Source organism: Podarcis filfolensis (genome assembly GCF_964270895.1).
Source record: "Podarcis filfolensis genome assembly, chromosome: 7".
NCBI classification, from domain to species: domain Eukaryota; kingdom Metazoa; phylum Chordata; class Lepidosauria; order Squamata; family Lacertidae; genus Podarcis; species Podarcis filfolensis.
Window position 1 is genome coordinate 89,940,200 of NC_139603.1, and position 21,826 is coordinate 89,962,025.

General features: G+C 49.3%; 1 protein-coding gene across 1 annotated transcript in view; it reads left to right on the forward strand.

Annotated features, from left to right (window-relative positions):
* The window catches only part of KIFC2 (kinesin family member C2), a 43,912-nt gene that overhangs the window by 16,903 nt on the left and 5,183 nt on the right, over positions 1-21,826 (forward strand). Inside the window, exons 6-18 of the mRNA XM_083621944.1 lie at positions 1,154-1,219; positions 2,552-2,689; positions 3,873-4,070; positions 5,720-5,893; positions 7,548-7,695; positions 8,549-8,679; positions 9,902-10,013; positions 12,263-12,444; positions 14,658-14,762; positions 16,615-16,745; positions 18,315-18,438; positions 19,788-19,917; positions 20,945-21,174. Coding sequence (XP_083478070.1) covers positions 1,154-1,219; positions 2,552-2,689; positions 3,873-4,070; positions 5,720-5,893; positions 7,548-7,695; positions 8,549-8,679; positions 9,902-10,013; positions 12,263-12,444; positions 14,658-14,762; positions 16,615-16,745; positions 18,315-18,438; positions 19,788-19,917; positions 20,945-21,174 — 1,869 coding nt within the window. The remainder of the gene's footprint in view (positions 1-1,153; positions 1,220-2,551; positions 2,690-3,872; positions 4,071-5,719; positions 5,894-7,547; positions 7,696-8,548; positions 8,680-9,901; positions 10,014-12,262; positions 12,445-14,657; positions 14,763-16,614; positions 16,746-18,314; positions 18,439-19,787; positions 19,918-20,944; positions 21,175-21,826) is intronic.

Sequence of the window (21,826 nt, forward strand, 5' to 3'; positions counted from 1 at the left end):
TCTGTGCCAGGAGACCAGGGCCCTGCAGGATTTAACCTCCTTTCGCCCAGCCTGTAAGACAGAGCTATTCCGGCTGGCTTTCAATCTGAACTTAGCCTGATATTTTATTCCCCTTCCTTCTCTCCCTTTCCTCTTTTTATGAAGATTACCCGCTCTGGGATCCCACAGCTAATTCTCCCCTGGTCTCCTTGCTGGCCCAAATAGGACTAATTTAGCCAGCTAGCCCTGGTGATCATCTACTGTTTATTGGATGGATTTCCCCACTAAATTGATTTTTGATTTTATTGTTATTCACGTTTTATACCGTATTTTATGCTGTTTTTTGTAGCATCAATTAAGTGTTTTAAATTTGTTGTTAGCTGCCCTGTGCCTGGTTTTCTGAACCGGGAAGGGCAGGGTATAAATAAAAATTTATTATTATTTATTATTATTAATACTGCTACTACTATTGGCGGCTACTAGCCACAAGGGCTTCACTCTGCCTTCTTTTTGCTCAGCTGCCCGATCTGGTTGCACCCCAGAGAGGCAGGGATTCTTGAACTACAGCCCCTGCATTGCAAGGGGTTGGTCTAGAGGACCTTTAGAAGTCCCTTACCACCCTGCGATTCTCTGATTCAATAATAATAATAATAATAAATTTTATCTTATTTTATTTTATTATAATATTTCACCTTATTTTCGGTAAACCAGTTCCTTATATTTACATTACAAAACATTTCAATTCAAGCCTACAAACATTTTCAAATGTTTACAATTTTCTTAATAATAAACTTTATTTATACCCCACCCTCCCCGGCCAGAGCCGGGCTCAGGGTGGCTAGCACCAATAAAATCACAGTAAAAACATAATAGAGGGAAAAAACCCAATTTAAAATACAGGTTAAAATGCAATTTAAAATGCAGCCTCATTTTAAAAGTATCCGAAAGATCAAGACTATAAGGAGAGGGAAACCTAAGGGTCAGACCGAGTCCAAACCAAAGGCCAGGCGGAACAGCCCTGTCTTGCAGGCCCTGCGGAAAGATGTCCAGTCCTGTACGAAGGAGACCCTGATGAGATGAGGTGGGTCTGTTTCCTGCCTTTACCCAAAGAGTGGGGTTCGAGGGAGTGTAGGGCAGAGGGAGGGTGACTTTCCTGTTCTTCCTTCCTCACCAGATCCAGGGGCTGAAGCAACAGATCCAGGAGCGCGAGGAGGAGCTGGAACGGCTTCGCATGGGCACGGTGAGGAGAGCTGGACCCCCTCCCCCCCCCCGTGGCCCTCGCACTCAGGGCCTGGGAAAACTGAGCCTGTGTATTGGGGCAGCACCCATAGCAGGGGGTGGGGAATAGTGCAGGACCTCTTTTGAAACAGAGGTGAGATGGCCCTCTGCCAGGGATTCCTGTTTGTGGGAATGTTCGGGGATGCAGGAGAGGATATATTGTTTGACTGTAGCCTTTTCAACTTTCACAATTCCCCTTTTTAAACTCACAGTGGATGTGTTTGCTCAAGCTCGTTAAAGCCTCTATAATAACTGTTCTGGTAGGTAAAGGTAAAGGGACCTCTGACCATTAGGTCCAGTTGCTGCCGACTCTGGGGTTGCGGCGCTCATCTCGCTTTATTGGCCAAGGAAGCTGGTGTACAGCTTCTGGGTCATGTGGCCAGCTCTGGCGAACCAGAGCAGCGCATGGAAACGCCGTTTACCTTCCCGCCAGAGCGGTACCTATTTATCTACTTGCACTTCGGGCTTTTGAACTGCTAGATGGGCAGGAGCCAGGGACCGAGCAACGGGAGCTCACCCTGTCGCGGGGATTCAAACCGCTAACCTTCTGATCGGCAAGCCCAAGGCTCTGTGGTTTAACCCACAGCGCCACCCACATCCTGAACTGTTCTGGTATTTTCCCCCTATTCCCTCATAAAAGATAAGACACGACCAGTCTTTTATAAAAGTTTAAAAAGAGTTTACTCACTCACATTCTGTTCACGATTGGATCCCAGAAGGCAGACTTAGTTTCCAGGTATGTGTTACTTTTCTAAGATATCTCAGTTCCTTTGTCCTCTCTTGGCTAAGAGAGCATCTTTGGCTAAGCAGATGTTGCTTCTTCGATGCATGTAGTCAAAAAGAGAGAGATGGCTGCCAGTCCTATGCTTTTGTTACCTGCACAGGTGAGGCCACGCCCACCTCTAGTCACATGCAGAGGAAGTCTGTCCCAGCCCAGAAGGAAACAGGACGTTTACCTGCTGGCTGGACAAACATTCCTCCCCATGTGTAAACGTGTTCACTCTAGGAATGTTGACTCCTCTTGTGTTTCACATCCCACACTCTTGTTGTGATTCCGGCATAGCTGTCAACTTTCCCCTTTTTTAAAAGGGAAATTCCCTTATTCCGAATAGGATTCCTCGCAAGAAAAGGGAAAAGTTGACAGCTATGGATTGCGGCATTGCAGGGGGTTGGACTAGATGCCCTTGGGGATCCCTTTCAGTTCTATAATTCTGGAATTATAGAGGTGATGGTGGTGGTGGGGAGCCCTTTGTAAAGGAAACCCTCAATTTTTTTTTTGTCTCCCACCCCCCAGGGAGTGACCGACTCGGAGAAGCGGATCCACAACCTGACGGTGGAGAACGAGGGGCTGAAGCAGAGCCTGAATATCACCCAGGGGCTCTTGCAGCAGCTGGCCACCGTCTCCGCGCAGCCCCCTGCACAGCTGGTGAAGGTGAGAGACTCCCTTTCCTCCCCACCTCCTCGTTCAATCCCCACAATAACCCTGCGAGGGTTTTCCTAAAAAAAAACCCAAACACAACAATTTTCAGGGTGTCCTGGTTTTTAGTTTTTGAAACAGGGCAACCCTAGAGGCAGCGAATGGCCCCCAAGGTCACCAGGGATTAGAACCTGGGTCTCGCTTGTCCTAGTCCCACGCTCTAACCACTGCACCAAGGGGGCTCTCTTATTTTGTCCTTTCCAGACCTGAATTTTGTGGGATTGTTGAGGGAGGCAGGAGAGGATATATTGTTTATTAATATCCTTCCTAACTTGCGCTAGCAAGTTCTATAACTTGGCATAGTTTTAACGTTTTCTTCCCCAAAAAAGTTTTTGATTTGAGTTTCTCCTGAAAGGAGGCTGCATTTTAATGTTGTATTTTAATCTTGTTTTTTAAGTTGTAGTTCAATCAATTGTTTTATATCTGGTGTTAGCCACCCTGAGCCCAGTCTTGGCTGGGGAGGGAAGGGTATAAATAAAATTTATTATTATTATTATTATTATTATTATTATTATTATTATTTAAACGCAGAGCAGGTAGCTGGCTGCAGGCTTGTTTAAGCTTTTCAATATAGATTCATGGTAAGATAGCTTATTTCCCTCTTAAAAGAATAAACACGCCACAATCTTGTTTAAGATATATAAAAGTAGTTTACTCACATCATCGTCAGTTCACAGGTGGATCCCTGAAGGCAGACTTAGTTACACATATATACATGTGAGTCTCCCCATATGGAGATAGTCTCTTTGTCCTCTGTTGGCTGAAAGCCAACAGGTCATCTCCAGCTGAAATGCTGCTCCAATGAGGAGAGGAAGTCAAAAAGAGAGAGGGTGCTGTGTGCCATGTGCTTTTGTCACCTGGACAGGTAAGGTCATGCCCACCTCTAGTCACATGCAAGGGGAAGTATGTCCCAGCCCAGGAGGAAACAGGAAGTTCTGACTGGCTGGACCAAACATCCCCTTGCATGTCCACTCTAGGAAAACAAGGAAAACAAAAGCACAAGGCACGCAGTCATCTCTCTCTCTTTTCTCTTCTTCTCCATCTTCCTTTTGTCGTGTGAACTGCAAGTTAGGAAGGATGTTGATAGACAATATATCCTCTCCTGCCTCCCTGAACATTCCCACACTGCTCTTCCCAGGAGAACGAGGACCTCCGCACCAAAGTGCAGCAGCTGGAGGCCACCTTGCAGCAGAAGGTGGAAGAGCTGATGTCGCTGGAGGTGCAGATGGACCGCCTGCAGTGGCGCAAGGAGGAGGAGGTGCGCCACCTGGACGAACGCCTGCGAGGACTCCAGCTCTCCCTGGAGGCGCAGAAGAGCCGCCCCCCTGAAGTGCAGGTGAGTGCCACCCCATCTCTCAAGGACCCCTTTCCGGCTGCTAGAGGGCAAGTGCCACTCCCAGGGCTTCTGAAAGAGACCCCCTTCTTCTCCAGGAAAAAGGCCAAGTCTCTGCTCTACTTGGCCTGTTGGGAGGGCACTTTCCTGGGAGAAGGAAGGAAGGAGAAGTGGCAGAGAGGGGAAGAGAGGAGGAGGAGGACAAGGGACAGAACAGGCAGTGCCAGATTTAGAGCTGTGTGGGCCGTTGCCCTGCACAAAGTGCCGGGTCAGGCGGGCACCATCAACACCATTGTGGGAATGTTCAGGGATGCAGGAGAGGATATATTGTTTGATAATAGCCTTTCCAACTTGTGTTTTTAACACTCGATTGGAAGCTGCCCAGAGTGGCTGGGAAAACTCAGCCAGATGGGTGGGGTATAAATAATAAATTATTATTATTACTAATAATAAGTTCACAATTTAGCAGAGTAACATTCCCTCTTTTTAAACTCACAGCGGATGCGTTTGCTCAGGCTCGCTAAAGCCCCTATAATAACTGTTCTGGTATTACCCCTTATTCCCTCATAAAAGATAAGACACGACACAGTCTTCTATTAAAGGATAAAAAGAGTTTACTCACTCACATTCTGTTCACAATCGGATCCCAGAAGGCAGACTTAGCTTAGAAAAGTAACATATACATAGAAACTATCTCATAAGAATAAAGTCCCTTTGTCCTCTCTTGGCTAAGAGAGCATCTTTGGCTAAGCAGAAGTTGCTTCTTTGATGCATGTAGTAAAAAAGAGAGAGATGGCTGCCCTGCCTTGTGCTTTTGTTGTTACCTGCACAGGTGAGGCCACGCCCACCTCTAGTCAAATGCAGAGGAAGTCTGTCCCAGCCCAGAAGGAAACAGGAAGTTTACCTGCTGGCTGGACAAACGTTCCTCCCCATGTGTAAACATGTTCACTCTAGGAATGTTGTACTTGACTGCTCTTGTGTTTCACATCCCGTAATCATGTGTTTTTTTCTGGGGTTATTCAGGGGTACATGGTACCAGCGCCTTTTTCTCTAGAATAAAAGCACTGGTGGTAATAAAACCTTTTTGTCAAAATGGCAAAAATGACCGGAAGATTCAGAAATTGTAAACAGTTAAAATCATTAGTAGGTTTGGAAGAACACTTGTAGTTTAATGGTGAATTTTAGATATAACGGAGATGTAAAAGATTTGGATTGTCATAAAAGACGCAGGAGGAAATGGTTAACGAAAGGACCCACAAAGGGGAGGATGGAAGTCCAGGAGATTCTTGGGAATCTTGTCTTTACGTTGTACATTGGATATGTGATTGTAAATCTGTAATTTGAAAAGCCAAATAAGTAAATTTAAAAATAAAAAAGATAATAATAAAACCTATATTTATATGGGAACCTACCGAGAGGATCCATAAAAAGCAGCTGCACTAAAATGAATTATTGTGAAGACAAGAAATATTTAGGAGGAGGTGCCCATTTTCGTCCTTGCTCAGGAGGCAAAAGTCCGTCCCTGGAATAGTGATGAACATCGACAACACCCAGTTACCTGCGTTTTGCCTGTCTGTTGTCCACGTTCCCCGACCTTGCAGAGGAAAGGGTCTTATCTCATCACAGACCCTGACTAGCTCCCCCCCCCGCAGTATATCACCAAGACGGTGGAGGTGGACTCCCCCCGTAGCCTCCAGGCTGTAGCAGAGGCTGAGGAAAGGAACTGCGCCTTGATGGAGCAGCTGAACGCCCAGGCGGAGAGATGCCAGCAGCTGGCAGAACAACTGCAGAGCTCTGAAGAGATGACCGCAAGGCTGAAGCACAAGGTAACGAGATGAAGATACCCAAATACGACCATCCTATCTCCTCTCAGTCTCCTCTTTCCCAGGCTAAACATACCTGGCTCCTTCAACCGTTCCTCATCAGGCTTGGTTTCCAGACCCTTGATCATCTTGGTCGCCCTCCTCTGCACACCTTCCAGCTTGTCAACATTCTTCTTAAACTGTGGTGCGCAGAATTGGACACCGTATTCCAAGTGTGGTCTGACCAAGGAAGAATAGAGTGGTCTATGACTTCCCTTGATCTAGACCAGGCATAGGCAAACTTGGCCCTCCAGATGTTTTGGGACTACAACTCCCATCATCCCTAGCTAACAGGACCAGTGGTCAGGGATGATGGGAGTTGTAGTTCCAAAACATCTGGAGGGCCGAGTTTGCCTATGCCTGATCTGGACACTAGATTTCTGTTGATGTAGCCTAGAATAATATTAGCTTTTTTTGCTGCTGCATCACCCTGTTGACTCATGTTTAGCTTGTGGTCCGCCAAGACCCCTAGGTCCTTTTCACATGTGCTACTAGTAAGTCAGGTGTTCTCCCATCCTATATTTGTGCATCTGGTTCTTCCTGCCTAAGTGCAGAACCTGACATTTGTCCCTACTGAAATTCATTTTGTTAGCTTATGACCAGTTCTCCAATCTTCTAAGGCAGGGTTCAGCAAACCTTTTCAGCAGGGGGCTGGTCCACTGTCCCTCAGACCTTGTGGGAGGCCGGACTATATATTTTTTTTGGGGGGGGGGATTCCTATGTCCTACAAATAACCCAGGGGATGCGGGTGGCGCTGTGGGTTAAACCACAGAGCCTAGGACTTGCCGATCAGAAGGTCGGCGGTTCAAATCCCTGCAATGGGGTGAGCTCCCATTGCTCTGTCCCTGCTCCTGCCCACCTAGCAGTTCGAAAGCACGTCAAAATGCAAGTAGATAAATAGGTACCACTCTGGTGGGAAGGTAAACGGCGTTTCCGTGCGTTGCTCTGGTTCGCCAGAAGCGGCTTAGTCATGCTGGCCACATGACCCGGAGGCTGTACGCCAGCTCCCTCAGCCAGTAAAGCGAGATGAGCGCCGCAACCCCAGAGTCGGCCACGACTGGACCTAATGGTCAGGGGTCCCTTTACCTTTACCTTTACAAATATCCCAGAGATGCATTTTAAATAAAGAACACATTCTGCTCATGTAAAAACACCAGGCAGGCTCCACAAATGACCCAGAGATGCATTTTAAATAAAAGTACGTATTCTGCTTGTGTAAAAACACGCAGATTCCCGAACCATCCGCGGGCCGGATTCAGAAGGCGATTGGGCCGGATCCGGCCCCCGGGCCTTAGTTTGCCTACCCATGCTCTAAGCCAGCCTTTCTCAACCTGTGGGTTCCCAGATGTTGTTGAACTACAACTCCCCTCACCCCTAGCTAGCAAGGCCAGAGCTCAGGGATGATGGGAGTTGGAGTCCAACAACATCTGGGAACCCACAGCTTGAGAACCGCTATTCTAAGCTCATCTTGAATTCCCATTTTGTCTTCTATGGCATTAGCTAACCCTACCTGGAGAGGTCTGTTCCAACGCTACCATTCTGTGATCCCTGAGCTGTGTGGTCCATGCACCATGTCCCCCGAACCCCCAGATTCTCAAGCGCAATCTCTCCCTGGCAGATCTCCGACTATGATTTTGAGATTGCCGGTCTGCGTCGGGAGCTGCTGGGCGAGATCAACGAACTGGAGGCGCAGAAGGAACAGGCCATCAGGGAAGCCTCTCAGTGCTCTGAGACACACCTGCGGCACCTGCGAGAACAGCTGGCAGGTAGCTGGGATGGGGAGCAAGGTCTTGGCTGTGTGTGTGTGTGTGTGTGTGTGTGTGTGTGTCCCCAAACCCATTTCCAACTATGGGCTGGGGCAAGAGATGGGGAACTGGGTAAGGATTATATTGATTTATTTATTCATTGCGTTTTCCATCCCACCCGTTCCTCTAAGGAACTCTGGGAGGTATATTTTGTTCTCCCCTTCCTCATTTAATCCTCACAACAACTTTGCGAGGTAGACTGTGCTGAGAGAGTGTGATGGTCTGAGGTCACCCAGTGAATTCATTTATTTTTCACATACTTTTTATTGCGTTTTCCATATTTCATTACATTTTCATGACACAAATCCATAACTTAAAGTATTGCTCAGAAAGACCATCGACCTCCTTCCCTCCCTCTTTCTGACTTCCACATATCTTTCACAAATTCATTGCATTTCTATAACCACTTTTTTACCTTTTGTCTTAATTGATTGATTGATTTGTGTACTGCCCTTCATCCGCAGAATTTGGGGCGGTCCACAGCATTCAAATTACAAAACGAAAAACACAAAGCACACAACAAAAATAAGAACAGAAATAACCCCACTTTAATCTCTTTTCTCACGCAGGTCCTTTGTCCGATACTCTAACCACTGCACAACACTATCACTCACGCTACATTCAGGTTCTAGAGAAGATAAGGGTTTGGGCACCAGAAATCCGGTTTTAATGCCTTTGCCCGGTGTGGCCTTCTCTCTTGGCCCACCAGTCTGCCTTGCAAGGTTGTTGTGAGTTCAAAACACGACACGCTGCTCCGAGGAAGGGCAGGCTATGAACATGGCAAGCCAATGCTTCTCTTCCTTTCCCTTTCCAGGGGTCCGCCAGCGCTTGGACACCCTCCAGCCCCTGCTCAGGGGCATGAAATCCGACTATGGTAGCCTTCGCGGGCAGGTGCGCAGTTTTGCAGACTGCTATGAGGCAGCCCTCAACGAGGCTCGGCAGCAGGTGAGGCTCAGGGGAAAGGGGCGGCAGCGGAGGCTCCAAGCAGGGGTATTTGGGGGTCTGGGCTGCCCCTGCTCTTTAGTCTACCTGACGTCATGGGGGGAAGGGCAGCAGGACCAGAAGCTCCTTGGGGAGATGGATTGAGACTGATGGACCAGGTTGATGCTTCTTTGTGTGTTGCTTTCCTTTACAGACAAGTATATGGAGCCATTTGTGTTTATAATACTATACAGTGGTTTTGTTGTTGTTTAGTCATTTAGTCGTGTCCGCCTCTTCGTGACCCCTGGACCAGAGCACGCCAGGCCCTCCTGTCTTCCACTGCCTCCCACAGTTTGGTCAGACTCATGTTTGTAGCTTCGAGAACACTGTCCAACCATCTCGTCCTCTGTCGTCCCCTTCTCCTTGTGCCCTCCATCTTTCCCAACATCAGGGTCTTTTCCAGGGAGTCTTCTCTTCTCATGCGGTGGCCAAAGTCTTGGAGCCTCAGCTTCAGGATCTGTCCTTCCAGGGAGCACTCAGGGCTGATTTCCTTAAGAATGGATCGGTTTGATCTTCTTGCAGCCCATGGGACTCTCAAGGGTCTCCTCCAGCACCAGAATTCAAAAGCATCAGTTCTTTGGTGATCAGCCTTCTTGATGGTCCAGCTCTCACTTCCATACATCACTACTGGGAAAACCATGGCTTTAACTATACGGGCCTTTGTTGGCAAGGTGATGTCTCTACTTTTATACAGTGGTACCTCAGGTTAAGTACTTAATTCGTTCCGGAGGTCCGTTCTTAACCTGAAACTGTTCTTAACCTGAGGTACCACTTTAGCTAGTGGGGCCTCCCGCTGCCGCCGGAGCTCAATTTCTGTTCTCATCCTGAAGCAAAGTTCTTAACCCAAGGTACTATTTCTGGGTTAGCGGAGTCTGTAACCTGAAGCATCTGTAAGCCGAGGTTCCACTGTATATAGGCCAAAAAATGCAGGCAAAATATATATTGGCAGTTTCATTCTTTCCTCAACCCCCTTCTGTCACCCCCTCATCTCTCATCTAACTACAGTCTTTGAAACACTGACTCAACCCCTTTCTTTCACTGAACATGCTGAGCCCTCCTTGCCCCTTTTCCGGAGTCGCTTTCCACTTAGATTCCCTCTCAACTGGCTCTTCCTGGTTTTGTGGTCCGGCGTGTGGCGCTGGCCTCGCTGGTACCGAAATCCCACCCTCTCTCCTCTCGCCCCCAGATGTGCTCAGCCATCGGCGAAGTCTCTCACGCCAACCGTCTGCTGCAGGAGAGGTGCCAGAGGGAGGTCCAGCTGCGGAAGAAGTACCATGACCAGCTCCTGGAGCTGAAAGGTGCCCCCAAGTGGGGAGGGCGCAGAGGGCGGGCAGGGGGGAGGAACCAGCGTGCGGCGGCCGTGGGGAAAAGGCAAGGGATCATTAGGAAAGGACATAAGAAGGGCTGGCTGGATCAAGCCAATGGGCCACCTAGTTTAGCATCCTCTTGTCACCTGCAAGCAGGATCCGAGCATCAGAACATCACATTCTTCTTTGCTGAAAACTAGTTGCAAACTCATGTGAGTTTCTAAAGACAATACCGTATTTTTCGCTCCATAAGACACACTTTATCCCCTTCTAAAAAGTAAGGGGAAATGTGTGTGCGTCTTATGGAGCGAATGCAGGCGGGAGGCTCTGCTAAGCGCTCCCTTTAAAGAGCCGCATGGAGCGTGTGCACGGCTCTTGGGGGCTTTTCCCCAAGGAGGGAGAAGGGCAACCCATCACTCCCTTCTCCCACCTCGCGGAAAAGCCCACAAGAGCTGCACACACGCTCCACGTGGCTCTTTAAAGAGTGTGCGGCTCTTGCTGGCTCTTCTGGGAGGTGGGGGAAGGGACAGAGGGCAGCCCATCAGTCCCTTCCCCCACCTACCAGAAAAGTCTGCAAGCGCTGCACACACGCTCCACACAGCTCGCGAAAGGGAGCGCTGAGCAGAGCCTGGGGTGCATACAGGCTCTGCACAGCGCTCCCTTTAAAGAATATTTTCTTTCCTTGCATTCCCCCTCTAAAAACTAGGTGCGTCTTATGGTCAGGTGCGTCTTATGGAGCAAAAAATACGGTGCACAATTCAATCTGGCTCATCCAAATTGAAATGTGTTCTAATATTTTCCATCACTGCCACTGTGGCAGGGAGTTCCACAGTTCCACGCTGTGCTTCCTGAAGAAACGCTTCCTTTTATGTGCCCTGAATCTTCCAGCATTCCGCATCATAGGAAGCCCCCTCCATCTGCTTTCTCCTTGCCATGGATAATTTTATAAACGGCCGTTGAAGAATCTCAGCTAAAGCATCTCAGACAGATGGACTCCCGACCTCTGCTTAAGAACCAGCAGGGAAGGGAGCCCACTCATGTCTGTGGAGGTCCGTTCCACCGAGATCTCTGAGGTGCCGAAATCCCAAGGGAGCAGAAAAGACTATTTATCTATGCAATCACAGCTGGTCGGAAGTGAATGGCCCAGAAATGGAAAGAAGACAAAAGTCCTGACCAGAGAAGAATGGCAGATCAAGTTGATGGATTATGCCGAAACGGCAAAAATGACCAGAAGAATCAGGAATGTGGCAGACCAAAATTTTAATAAGGAATGGGGGAAATATATAATTTATCTTAAAAACCATTGCAAACAGCTAAAATCACTTGTAGGATTGGCATAACACTTGTAGTTTAATGGTGAATTTTGGATATAATGGAGATGTAAAAGATTTTGGATTCTTATAAAAGATGCAGGAGGAAATGGTTAACGAAAGGACCCACAAAGGGGAGGAAAGAAATTCAGGAGATTCTTGGAAATCTGATTTTTATGTTGGTTGTTGGATAACTGACTGGAAAACTGAAAAACTAATTTATTTATTATTTTGAAAAAGAGCAAAGCTTGTGAGCAATTTAACAGTAAAAAAAAATAAAGACAAGTTCTATGAATATGGATCCAGTGGATCGCAGGCAGCTGTTCTCGCTCTCTCCAATCACTCGTTCAACTCTGGCTGCACGCTTCACCCCTGAGGCGGCCGCAATTGAGCTGTGGGTCAATGACGAATGGATTGGGCCGGGAACGGATTGTACTGTGACAGCACTTTTGAACTGCAGCTACTGGCGTCACCATCGTCATAGTTTGGTGGGAAAGACACATGCAAACAAATGGGTGATGTCGATGGTAAAAGTAAAGGTAAAGGGACCCCTGACCATTAGGTCCAGTTGTGGCCGACTCTGGGGTTGCGGCGCTCATCTCGCTTTATTGGCTGAGGGAGCTGGCGTACAGCTTCCGGGTCATGTGGCCAGCAGGACTAAGCCGCTTCTGGCGAACCAGAGAAGCGCACGGAAATGCCATTTACCTTCCTGCCGGAGTGGTACCTATTTATCTACTTACACTGGTGTGCTTTTGAACTGCTAGGTTGGCAGGAGCAGGGACCGAGCAATGGGAGCTCACCCCATTGCGGGGATTCGAACCGCTGATCTTCTGATCGGCAAGCCCTAGGCTCTGTGGTTTAACCCACAGCACCACCCGCGTCCCTGGTGTTGATGGTGCTGTTCCCTAAACACCCCGCCTTTCCCTGCAGGAAACATCCGGGTTCTGTGCCGCCTGAAGCCGCTGAGCAAGGATGAACAGCAGGGAGGGGAAGTGGAGACCCCGGTGGCTGCGGACCCGGCAGATGACGGCTGCGTCACGGCCTCCTACAAAGGCAAGGAGCGCACCTTTAAGCTGGACAAGGTCTTCTTGCCACAGGCCACCCAGGAGGAGGTGAGGACCCCCTGCCCTCGGAGTGTGTCTCTGTCCGATGCTCCGGGCGCCTCTCCCTCCTCAAAACGAGGAGGATCTCAGCATCCCACTGGTCCAGAAAACGGCACGTGGAGACCGGGCGCTTGGCATGGTGGGTGGGTGGGTGAGGATTCGGGGCCTTCGCAGTTGAGCATGGTGAGCGGGTGCTGAGTGGCAGACAGAAGAGGGGGGCTCTGTTGGAATCCCAGAAGTGCCCGGATGGAAGGGACCTAGGGGGGTCATCTAGTCCAAACCCCTGCGATGCAGGAATCAAAGCTGAAGGATCCCCCGGCAAGTGGCCCTCTGCCCTCCAACGAAGGGGAGGCCACTGTCTTTTGAGGTTGTCTGTCCCACTGTGAAACAGCATTTGGAATACTCTGCACAGTTCTGGTTGCCTCGCCTCGAAATGGATGTTGAAAAGGTTCAGAAAAGGGCAACCAATACCTTGAGTTGAATGTGCTTCAGGTTGAGCGCGTTCGAATTGCGCTCCGTGGCAACCCGGAAGTAATGGAGCCCGTTACTTCCGGGTTTCACCGCTCCCGCATGCGCAGACGCTCAAAATGATGTTGCATGCATGCACGGAAGCGGCAAAACAACCCGCGCACGCACAGACGCGCTGTTGCGTCTTGCGTTCCATTCGGGATGCGAACGGGGCTCTGGAACAGATCCTTTTCGCATCCTGAGGTACCACTGTACTTGCTTGGTTATTTTACTTATTTCTCGTATGGTTAGAAATCACCCCAGAATTGGCCTTACCAAACATCTTCCAAGACAATAATGCCCACTTTCACCACAAAGAACTCATAACCCACCTACTTTCAGCAGCCAGAAGCATCATAGCCAGACACTGGAGAGACTTGTCAGGAGTAAGCATGGACCAGTGGTACCAAATAGTATGGGAAACAGCCCTACTAGAAAAATTAACCAGTAAACTGAAACTGACACAGGACAAATAGAAGAAGACGCCTTTACCCCGGTATGGCTCCTCTTTATCACATACACAGCCCAACAAGACGACGACAAAAACCCACCAACAGCATACAAATCAATATGGCTCACCTGATCCAAAACACCCACCCACCCCACTCACCCACGAAAACAAAGACCACCACAGCCAACCACAAACGAACAACCACACCCTAGGCCAACCCCAACCTCTCTCACCACCAAAGGAACACAAGTGAACAGCAAAGAACCTGCACAAGCAACGCCGACACAAAACCCCACATATATTAAGTAAAATAGAAACATCACCACCCGACCCCACTCATCTTTCCCCCCCTCCACCTCTTCCCCCCTTTTCTTCCTAATGTCTCAACAAAACAAACTGATGTGTAAAAATGTTACATGGGGGGGGGGGGGAATACAGGAGAGAGACGTTGCAAACACTTTTGTAAATCAAGAAAATCTTTAATAACATAAAGCAAGAAAGAAAAAGAAAAGGGCGACCAAACTGATGAAGTGGGTGGTGGGTGGGAATGACTCCCCTGTGCAGTGTGTGGGATTTTTGAGCTAGAATTTTATAAAATTCTGTGCGGCATGGAGAATGTAGACAGAGGGCTGTTTCTCCTCCCTTGCTCTCTCATTACCATAGCTGTCAACGTTTCCCTTTTTTTAAGGGAAATTCCCTTATTAGGATTCCTCGCAAGAAAAGAGAAAAGTTGACAGCTGTGCTCATTACACACCAGAATGCGGGGGAAATGCACCAGGGGAAGGCGCCTGCCTCCTGTCAATAGGCAGGGAGTTCCGAAGGTTGGGTGGACTGATTCCTTATAAAGGTGAAATGGGAATTAAGTGGTATGGCACCAGGTTGGCCCAGGAGCGCCGTTGCATCACCCGGATGCCACTTCTGGGACAGGACATTGTGTGTGCATGCATGGAAATCGCCTTCAGGGTCAGAGAGGGTGCTTGTTCTCCTGGGCTCCAGGCGCCCTGTTGGTTTGGCGCACAGCTTGACCCTCCCTCGCTGCTTTGTGACCCCTCAACGTCTAGGTACCACCCAGGGAGCCGCTGGCCAGCCTGAGTTCCTGGTTGCCACAGCAACAGGTAAAACCCCCGGCACAGACGGACCCGCTGCTCACGTCCTCACCGGCCCTCACTGCACCTCCTGACCTCTGCCTCACAGCCTCGGTGCGCCTGTGCCCGTGCGCATGGGTGCCCCTCGCTCAGCTCTGCCTTCTCTGCCCCCTCTGCAGGTCTTCCTGGAGATTGAGCCGCTGGTCATGTCCTGCCTGAATGGGTACAACGTCTGCATCTTTGCCTACGGGCAGACAGGCTCCGGCAAGACTTACACCATGGAGGTAGGAGCTTGCTCACCCGCCAGCCCATAGGATGAGCCACCTCGGCGGGGGGGGAATTGGGGCACACGCAACCGGCGCGCATGGCACACCCGAGCGATGGGTTTCGTGCACCTAATGCGCCTGAATTAATTCACTTGGCGGGCTTGCTGGGCACTTTTGCATGTCCCTGTAAGCACAGAACTGTAGAGTTTGGCTGCACATCTTTTTCTTAAGCTGCCGTCCAGATACAGTGGTACCTCGGGTTAAGAACTTAATTTGTTCTGGAGGTCCGTTCTTAACCTGAAACTGTTCTTAACCTGAAGACCACTTTAGCTAATGGGGCCTCCTGTTGCTGCCGCACCGCCAGAGCCCGATTTCTGTTCTCATCCTGAAGCAAAGTTCTTAACCCAAGGTACTATTTCTGGGTTAGTGGAGTCTGTAACCTAAAGTGTATGTAACCCGAGGTACCACTGTATAGACACACACAGAAGTTCTGTTTCTGTGGTCTCTTCGGAAAGAGATGGTTTGCTGGGGGCAAAGCTGCTCCTGTATCGCGATATTATAGGTAAAGGACCCCTGACCGTTAGGTCCAGTCACGGACGACTCTGGGGTTGCGGCGCTCATCTTGCTTTATTGGCCGAGGGAGCCGGCATACAGCTTCCGGGTCATGTGGCCAGCAGGACTAAGCTGCTTCTGGCGAACCAGAGCAGCGCACGGAAACGCCGTTTACCTTCCCACCGGAGCAGTACCTATTTATCTACTTGCACTTTGACGTGCTTTCGAACTGCTAGGTTGGCAGGAGCAGGGATCGAGCAATGGGAGCTCACCCCGTCATGGGGATTCGAACCACCGACCTTCTGATCAGCAAGCCCTAGGCTCTGTGGTTTAGACCACAGCACCACCCGCGTCCCTCCATTGCGATATTACATTTTCTTAAATAGCAGAAATATCAGTGCTGAAACCAAATTGCCCCTGGATAGGAATTCCCCAAAGGTGAGGGGCTCCTTCAGCAGAATCAAGTATCAGGGCTTCTTTTGGACATGACCACTTCAGACTGTAGCTAATGGCTTGCTTGCTCAAAGGCTTCCAGTGTGGAAGAAGAGCAAATTGGATCCATGGGATGTGTAGGCTCAATTTTTCCTCATCAAAATGCAAGTTTTCAGTGTGCAAGGGAGCTTCTACCGACCCAGTGAGGAAGGAGGCATTCATGACACCCCCTGGTCATGCAAAATGCAGCCTGTAAAGCAAACCCCAGAAATGTGGCTTTCAGTAGATTTTGTTTTTGTAGATGATAAATGTTAAAATTAATTATTTTCCCTTACCTGTACTGATGACAGTCATTGTTTGGATGGGGGGCTTTTATCCATTTCCACAGTCACACAACCGATCAATCAGCAGCTAAACTGAGTTCCACACAGCCACAAAAACAAATGAACCGAAAAAGCCTCAAAAACAAAAACCCAAAATAAATAGCAAAAACAAAGGCGCCAAACTTAATCCGTTCCGGAGGTCCGTTTGACTTCCGAAATGTTCGAAAACCGAGGCGCAGCTTCTGATTGGTGCAGGCACCCCAGAAACAATAGCCGACAGCCGCATCGGACGTTCGGCTTCCGAAAAACGTTCGAAAACTGGAAAACACACACTTCTGGGTTTTCGGCATTTGGGAACCAAGGTACCACTGTACTGACTAGCATCACTGATCAGTCTAGTCCAGTATCTCCCACACTAGCTGGCAGCTGTGGAGTTTTAGGCTGGGGAGATCCCAAGCCCCGCTGGAGATGCCAGGACTTGAACCTGGAGCCTTCTGCATGCAAGGCAGACGCTCCCTCCCGCTGAGTTTCGGGCGGGACCCTCAGAGTCTTTCTGTTTCCAGGGCGTCTCCGACAACCCCGGGATCAACCAGCGGGCGCTGCAAGCCCTCTATCAGGAGATGGAGGCCAAGCGTGACGCCTGGAAGTATTCGGTCAGCCTCAGCATGGTGGAGATCTACAACGAGGTGATCAGGTGAGAGACGCCCCTGAATGCGGATCCTGCCCTTGAGAGAGAAGCAGTGCGGTGTAGTGGTTAGAGCATTGGACTAGGACCTGGGAGAGACCCAGGCCATGAAGCTCTCACTTGCTGGACTTGGAGGCAGGGCCAGTCCCTGTCGTCTCTCAGCCTCACCTACCTCTCAGGGTGGTTGTGTGGATTAAACAAAAAGGAGAATCATATAATGTAGAGTTGGAAGGGACACCAAAGGTCTTCTAGTCTGACCCCGTGCAATGCAGGAATTCTGCCCACAGCCACCCGTGGGTGGGCTTGAACCGCCAACCTTCTGGCTATCAGCCAAACTCACGGATCCTTTGCGCCGCAGGAGGACCACTCTGCTATGCCAACGATCCAGCTTGTCAGCATCCTTCTTTAAGTGTGGTGCCCAGAACTGGACACAATATTCTAGATGTGGTCAGACCAAGGCAGAAGAGAGTGGGACTGTTATTTCCCTTGATAAGCAGTTGGCTCCTTACCTCTCTCGCCCTGACCTGGCCACTGTGATCCACGCGACGGTCACCTCCAGACTGGATTATTGTAACTCGCTCTACGTGGGGCTGCCCTTGAGACTGACCCAGAAACTCCAGCGGGTGCAGAATGCCGCGGCGAAACTCCTTACAGGGTCCTCATTGCGGGATCACATTCACCCGGTGCTATACCAGCTGCCCTGGTTCCCGGTGGAGTACAGGGTCAGATTTAAAGTGCTGGTTTTGACCTTTAAAGCCCTATACGCCTAGGACCCTCGTACCTACAGGACCGCCTCTCCTGGTACGTCCCACGGAGGACCTTGCGATCTTCAAATAAAAACATCTTGGAGGTCCCAGGCCACAGGGAGGTTAGGCTGGCCTCAACCCGAGCCAGGACTTTTTTGGCCGTGGCCCCGATCTGGTGGAATGCTATGTCACAAAAGACTAGGGCCCTGCGGGACTTGACATCTTTCCGCAGGGCCTGCGAGATGCAGCTGTTCCACCAGGCCTTTGGCCAAGGCACAGCCTGACCCCCTCCTTCTGTAATCCTCATAGAACTCTAGCCCAATGGTTGCCATTGATTTGATTTTGATTTGATTTTAAAATGAATCAATTTTAGAATGTTGTGTTACTTTTATTGCTGTTAGCCGCTCTGAGCCCGGCTTCGGCTGGGGAGGGCGGGATATAAATAAATAAATAAATAAATAAATAAATAAATAAATAAATTATTATTATTATTATTATTATTATTATTATTATTATTAAGCTGGACACTCAACCTCTGTTGAGGCAGCCAAGAATAGCATTAGCCGTTTTTGCTGCAGCATCATGCCATTGGCTCACGTGACGCTTGTGATCCTCTTCTCTCAAGCACAGCTGCCAAGCCAGGTAGCTCCCATCCTATATTCCTGCATGTGGCTCTTCCTACCTGAGTGTCGGACCTTGCATTTGTCCCTGTAAGAAATGAAGAAATGCATCCCGCTCTGTCTTCTCCTGGTGGAAGGCTTTTCTCACCAGACAGTGGCACGCCTGGCCTGTCAGTACCTAGCGAGTACCTCTTCTTCCTCTGTCCTTCTAGGGACCTCCTTGCCAGGGACACCCATGAGAAACTCGATGTCAAGCTGAATCCGGATGGGAGTGGCCAGTTGCACGTCCCAGGACTGACCAGCGTGGAGGTGGACAGCCTTCGCCAGATCAAAAAGGTAGCCGGACTGGACATCAGTGTTTGGGGACTTGGGAGCCATCTGTGTCCCAGGGGGCAGCCTTATTTTTCCAGCAGGTTTTGCCCCAGTGAATTAATTGTGGGGTGTGATCCATGAGAAGCAGTCAAGTACAACATTCCTTGAAATGCTAGAGAAGACATGCAAGGGAATGTTTGGTCCAGCCAGTTGAAACTTCCTGTTCCTCCTGGCTGGAGCATCCTTCCTTTTGCATGTGATAGAAGGTGGGTGTGGCCTTACCTGTCCAGGTAACGAAAGGATGAGTCACGCAGCACACCTCTCTCTTTTTGACTTCCCTCTTCATTTGACCAGCTTTTAGCTAGGACTGCTCTACTAGCTCTCAGCTAACAGAAGCACTGGGATTATTCCCCCATATGGGGTAGATCCACATGTACATATTTGTAACTAAGTCTGCCTTCAGGGATCCAACTGTGAACTGATGTGAGTAAACTTCTTTTATTGACTTTGAATAAGATTGTGGCGTCTTTGTTCTTTTAAGAGAGATTCAGAGGGAACTTACCAGGAACGTACAATTCAGTCTGAGGCAGACGGAATTGTATAATAGTGATAGGCTCACACGAGCCTGCAACCAGCTATCTGCTGTACAGTGGTACCTTGGGTTAAGAACTTGATTTGTTCCGGAGGTCCGTTCTTAACCTGAAACTGTTCTTAACCTGAGACACCACTTTAGCTAATGGGGCCTCCCGCTGCCACCGCGCCACTGGAGCACAATTTCTGTTCTCATCCTGCAGCAAAGTTCTTAACCCAAGGTACAGTCATAAAGGTAAAGGTAAAGGGACCCCATTAGGTCCAGTCGTGACCGACTCTGGGGTTGCGGCGCTCATCTCGCTTTATTGGCCAAGGGAGCCGGCGTACAGCTTCCGGGTCATGTGGCCATACCTCGGGTTAAATGTGCTTCAGGTTGAGCGCTTTCAGGTTGTGCTCCGCATGCAACCAGGAAGTAACGTAACGTGTTACTTCCGGGTTTCGCCGCTCGTGCATGCGCAGGTGGCGAATTGCAACCCGCGCATGTGCAGGCACTGGTTGCATTTGCTTCTGGATGCAAATGGGGCTCCGGAACGGACCCCGTTCAGATCCAGAGGTACCATTGTACTATTTCTGGGCTAGAGGAGTCTGCAACCTGAAGCGTCTGTAACCTGAGGTCCCACTGTACATGTAAAAAGGGGAATGTATCTCTGCTAGGTAAAGGAGCTTGCTAGCACAAGTTAGAAAGGATATTAATAAACAATATATCCTCTCCTGCCTCCCTGAACATTCTCACATTAATTCCCCGCTTGAAGTGACCCTCCATCCTTTTGCCTTCTCTTCAGATGCTCTCGCTGGGCAAGCGGAATCGGGCCACGTACGCCACCAACATGAACGAGCGCAGCTCCCGCTCACACGCCCTCCTCACCGTCAACATCACTGGCACTGAGCTGGCCAGCGGCACCCAAGTCACAGGTATCTTTCTTTTTTTGGAAATAATTTTTATTGGTTTTCCAAAATAAATCACATGCTTGACACAAATTTTTAAAATAAAACAAGATTCCTCCGAAGCTTAAGACTTCCCTCCTGTCCTCCGTGGGTCTTTTAATCAACTGCATATTATAGTTCATCTGAATTAATAGTCCTACAAAGTATCCAAAGCCTTTATAACCTTGCAAGAGTTATTCAAGGCCTGCCAAAGATCTCAAGTGTTTGGAGTGTTCTTTCAAATACAATCTACATTCGTCCCGTTCTCTGCTGAAGTTTTGGTCCTCCTGATTTCTGATTTTCCCAGTCATTCTAGCCATTTCTGCATAGCCTTGTAGTTTCATCCGCCAGTCCGCCTTTGTCTGCATCTTGTCCTCTTTCCATCACTGGGCAAGACAAGTCACAGGTTTCTATCCACCTGCCCTGTCAGCGGCTGCTGAGCAAATTGGGATGGGGCAGGGCACCTGTCCAAGGTAGGAGATGCAAGGATGTGGAGGAAGACGGAGGCCGTTATTTCATTTTCTTCCGAGCACAATTGAAAGTATTGGTGTTGACCTTTAAAGCCCTAAACGGCCTTGGTCCAGTATACCTGAAGGAGCGTCTCCACCCCCATCGTCCAGCCTGGACACTGAGGTCCAGCGTCGAGGGCCTTCTGGCGGTTCCCTCCCTATGAGAAGTGAGGTTACAAGTGCCTTCTCGGTAGTGGCACCCGCCCTGTGGAACGCCCTCCCTTCAGATGTCAAAGAGAACAACAACTACCAGACTTTTAGAAGACATCTGAAGGCAGCCCTGTTTAGGGAAGCTTTTAACATTTGATGCATTACTGTATTTTAATATTTGGTTGGAAGCCGCCCAGAGTGGCTGGGGAAGCCCAGCCAGATGGGCGGGGTATAAAGAATAAATTGTTGTTGTTGTTGTTTCCCCATTTTCTATTTGTCCCTCTTTTCACGTCTTATTTCACCCTGTGAACTTATAAGAATGTGTTAAAGAGGAAACACATTCTCCTCTGCCGCAGGGAAACTGAATCTGGTGGACCTGGCCGGCTCGGAGCGGGTGTGGAAGTCCGGTGCGCAAGGAGACCGTCTGAAGGAGGCTCAGAGCATCAACAAGTCCCTGCTAGCTTTGGGGGAGGTGATCCAGGCTCTGCGCACCAAGCAGGCGCACGTCCCCTTCCGCAACTCCAAGCTCACCTACCTGCTGCAGGACTCTCTGGGCAAAGGCAGCAAGACCATCATGATGGTGCAGGTGAGAGAGGAGGGCAGGGCAGGGCAGGGGTGGGGGTTCAGGCAAAGACCCATGCCAGGTATGTGGGATGTGGAACACAAGAGCAGTCAAGTATGACATTCCTAGAGTGAACATGTTTGCACATGTTTGTCCAGCCAGCAGGTAAAATTCCTGTTTCCTTCTGGGCTGGGACAGACTTCCTCTGCATGTGACTAGAGGTGGGCGTGGCCTCACCTGTGCAGGTAACAAAAGCATAGGACTGGCAGCCATCTCTCTCTCTTTGACTACATGCATCGAAGAAGCAACATCTGCTTAGCCAAAGATGCTCTTTTGGCCAAGAGAAGACAAAGGGACTGTCTCCTTATGAGATAGTTTCCAGGTGTATGTTACTTTTCTAAGCTAAGTCTGCCTTCTGGGATCCAATTGTGAACAGAATGATGTGTGAGTAAACTCTTTTTATACTTTTATACAAGGATCTAGGCCAGCACCCTGCTCTCATAGTGGTCAAGAGGGAATGTCAGGCTTTGGGGACTCGCCTTTGTGGGAAGGCAGGAGAGCATACGATACGATGCGATACGATACGATACTCTTTATTGTCATTGTCCCATAGAGAACAACAAAATTGTATATAGTATAGTATAATTTTGTTGTTCTCTATGGGACAATGACAGGG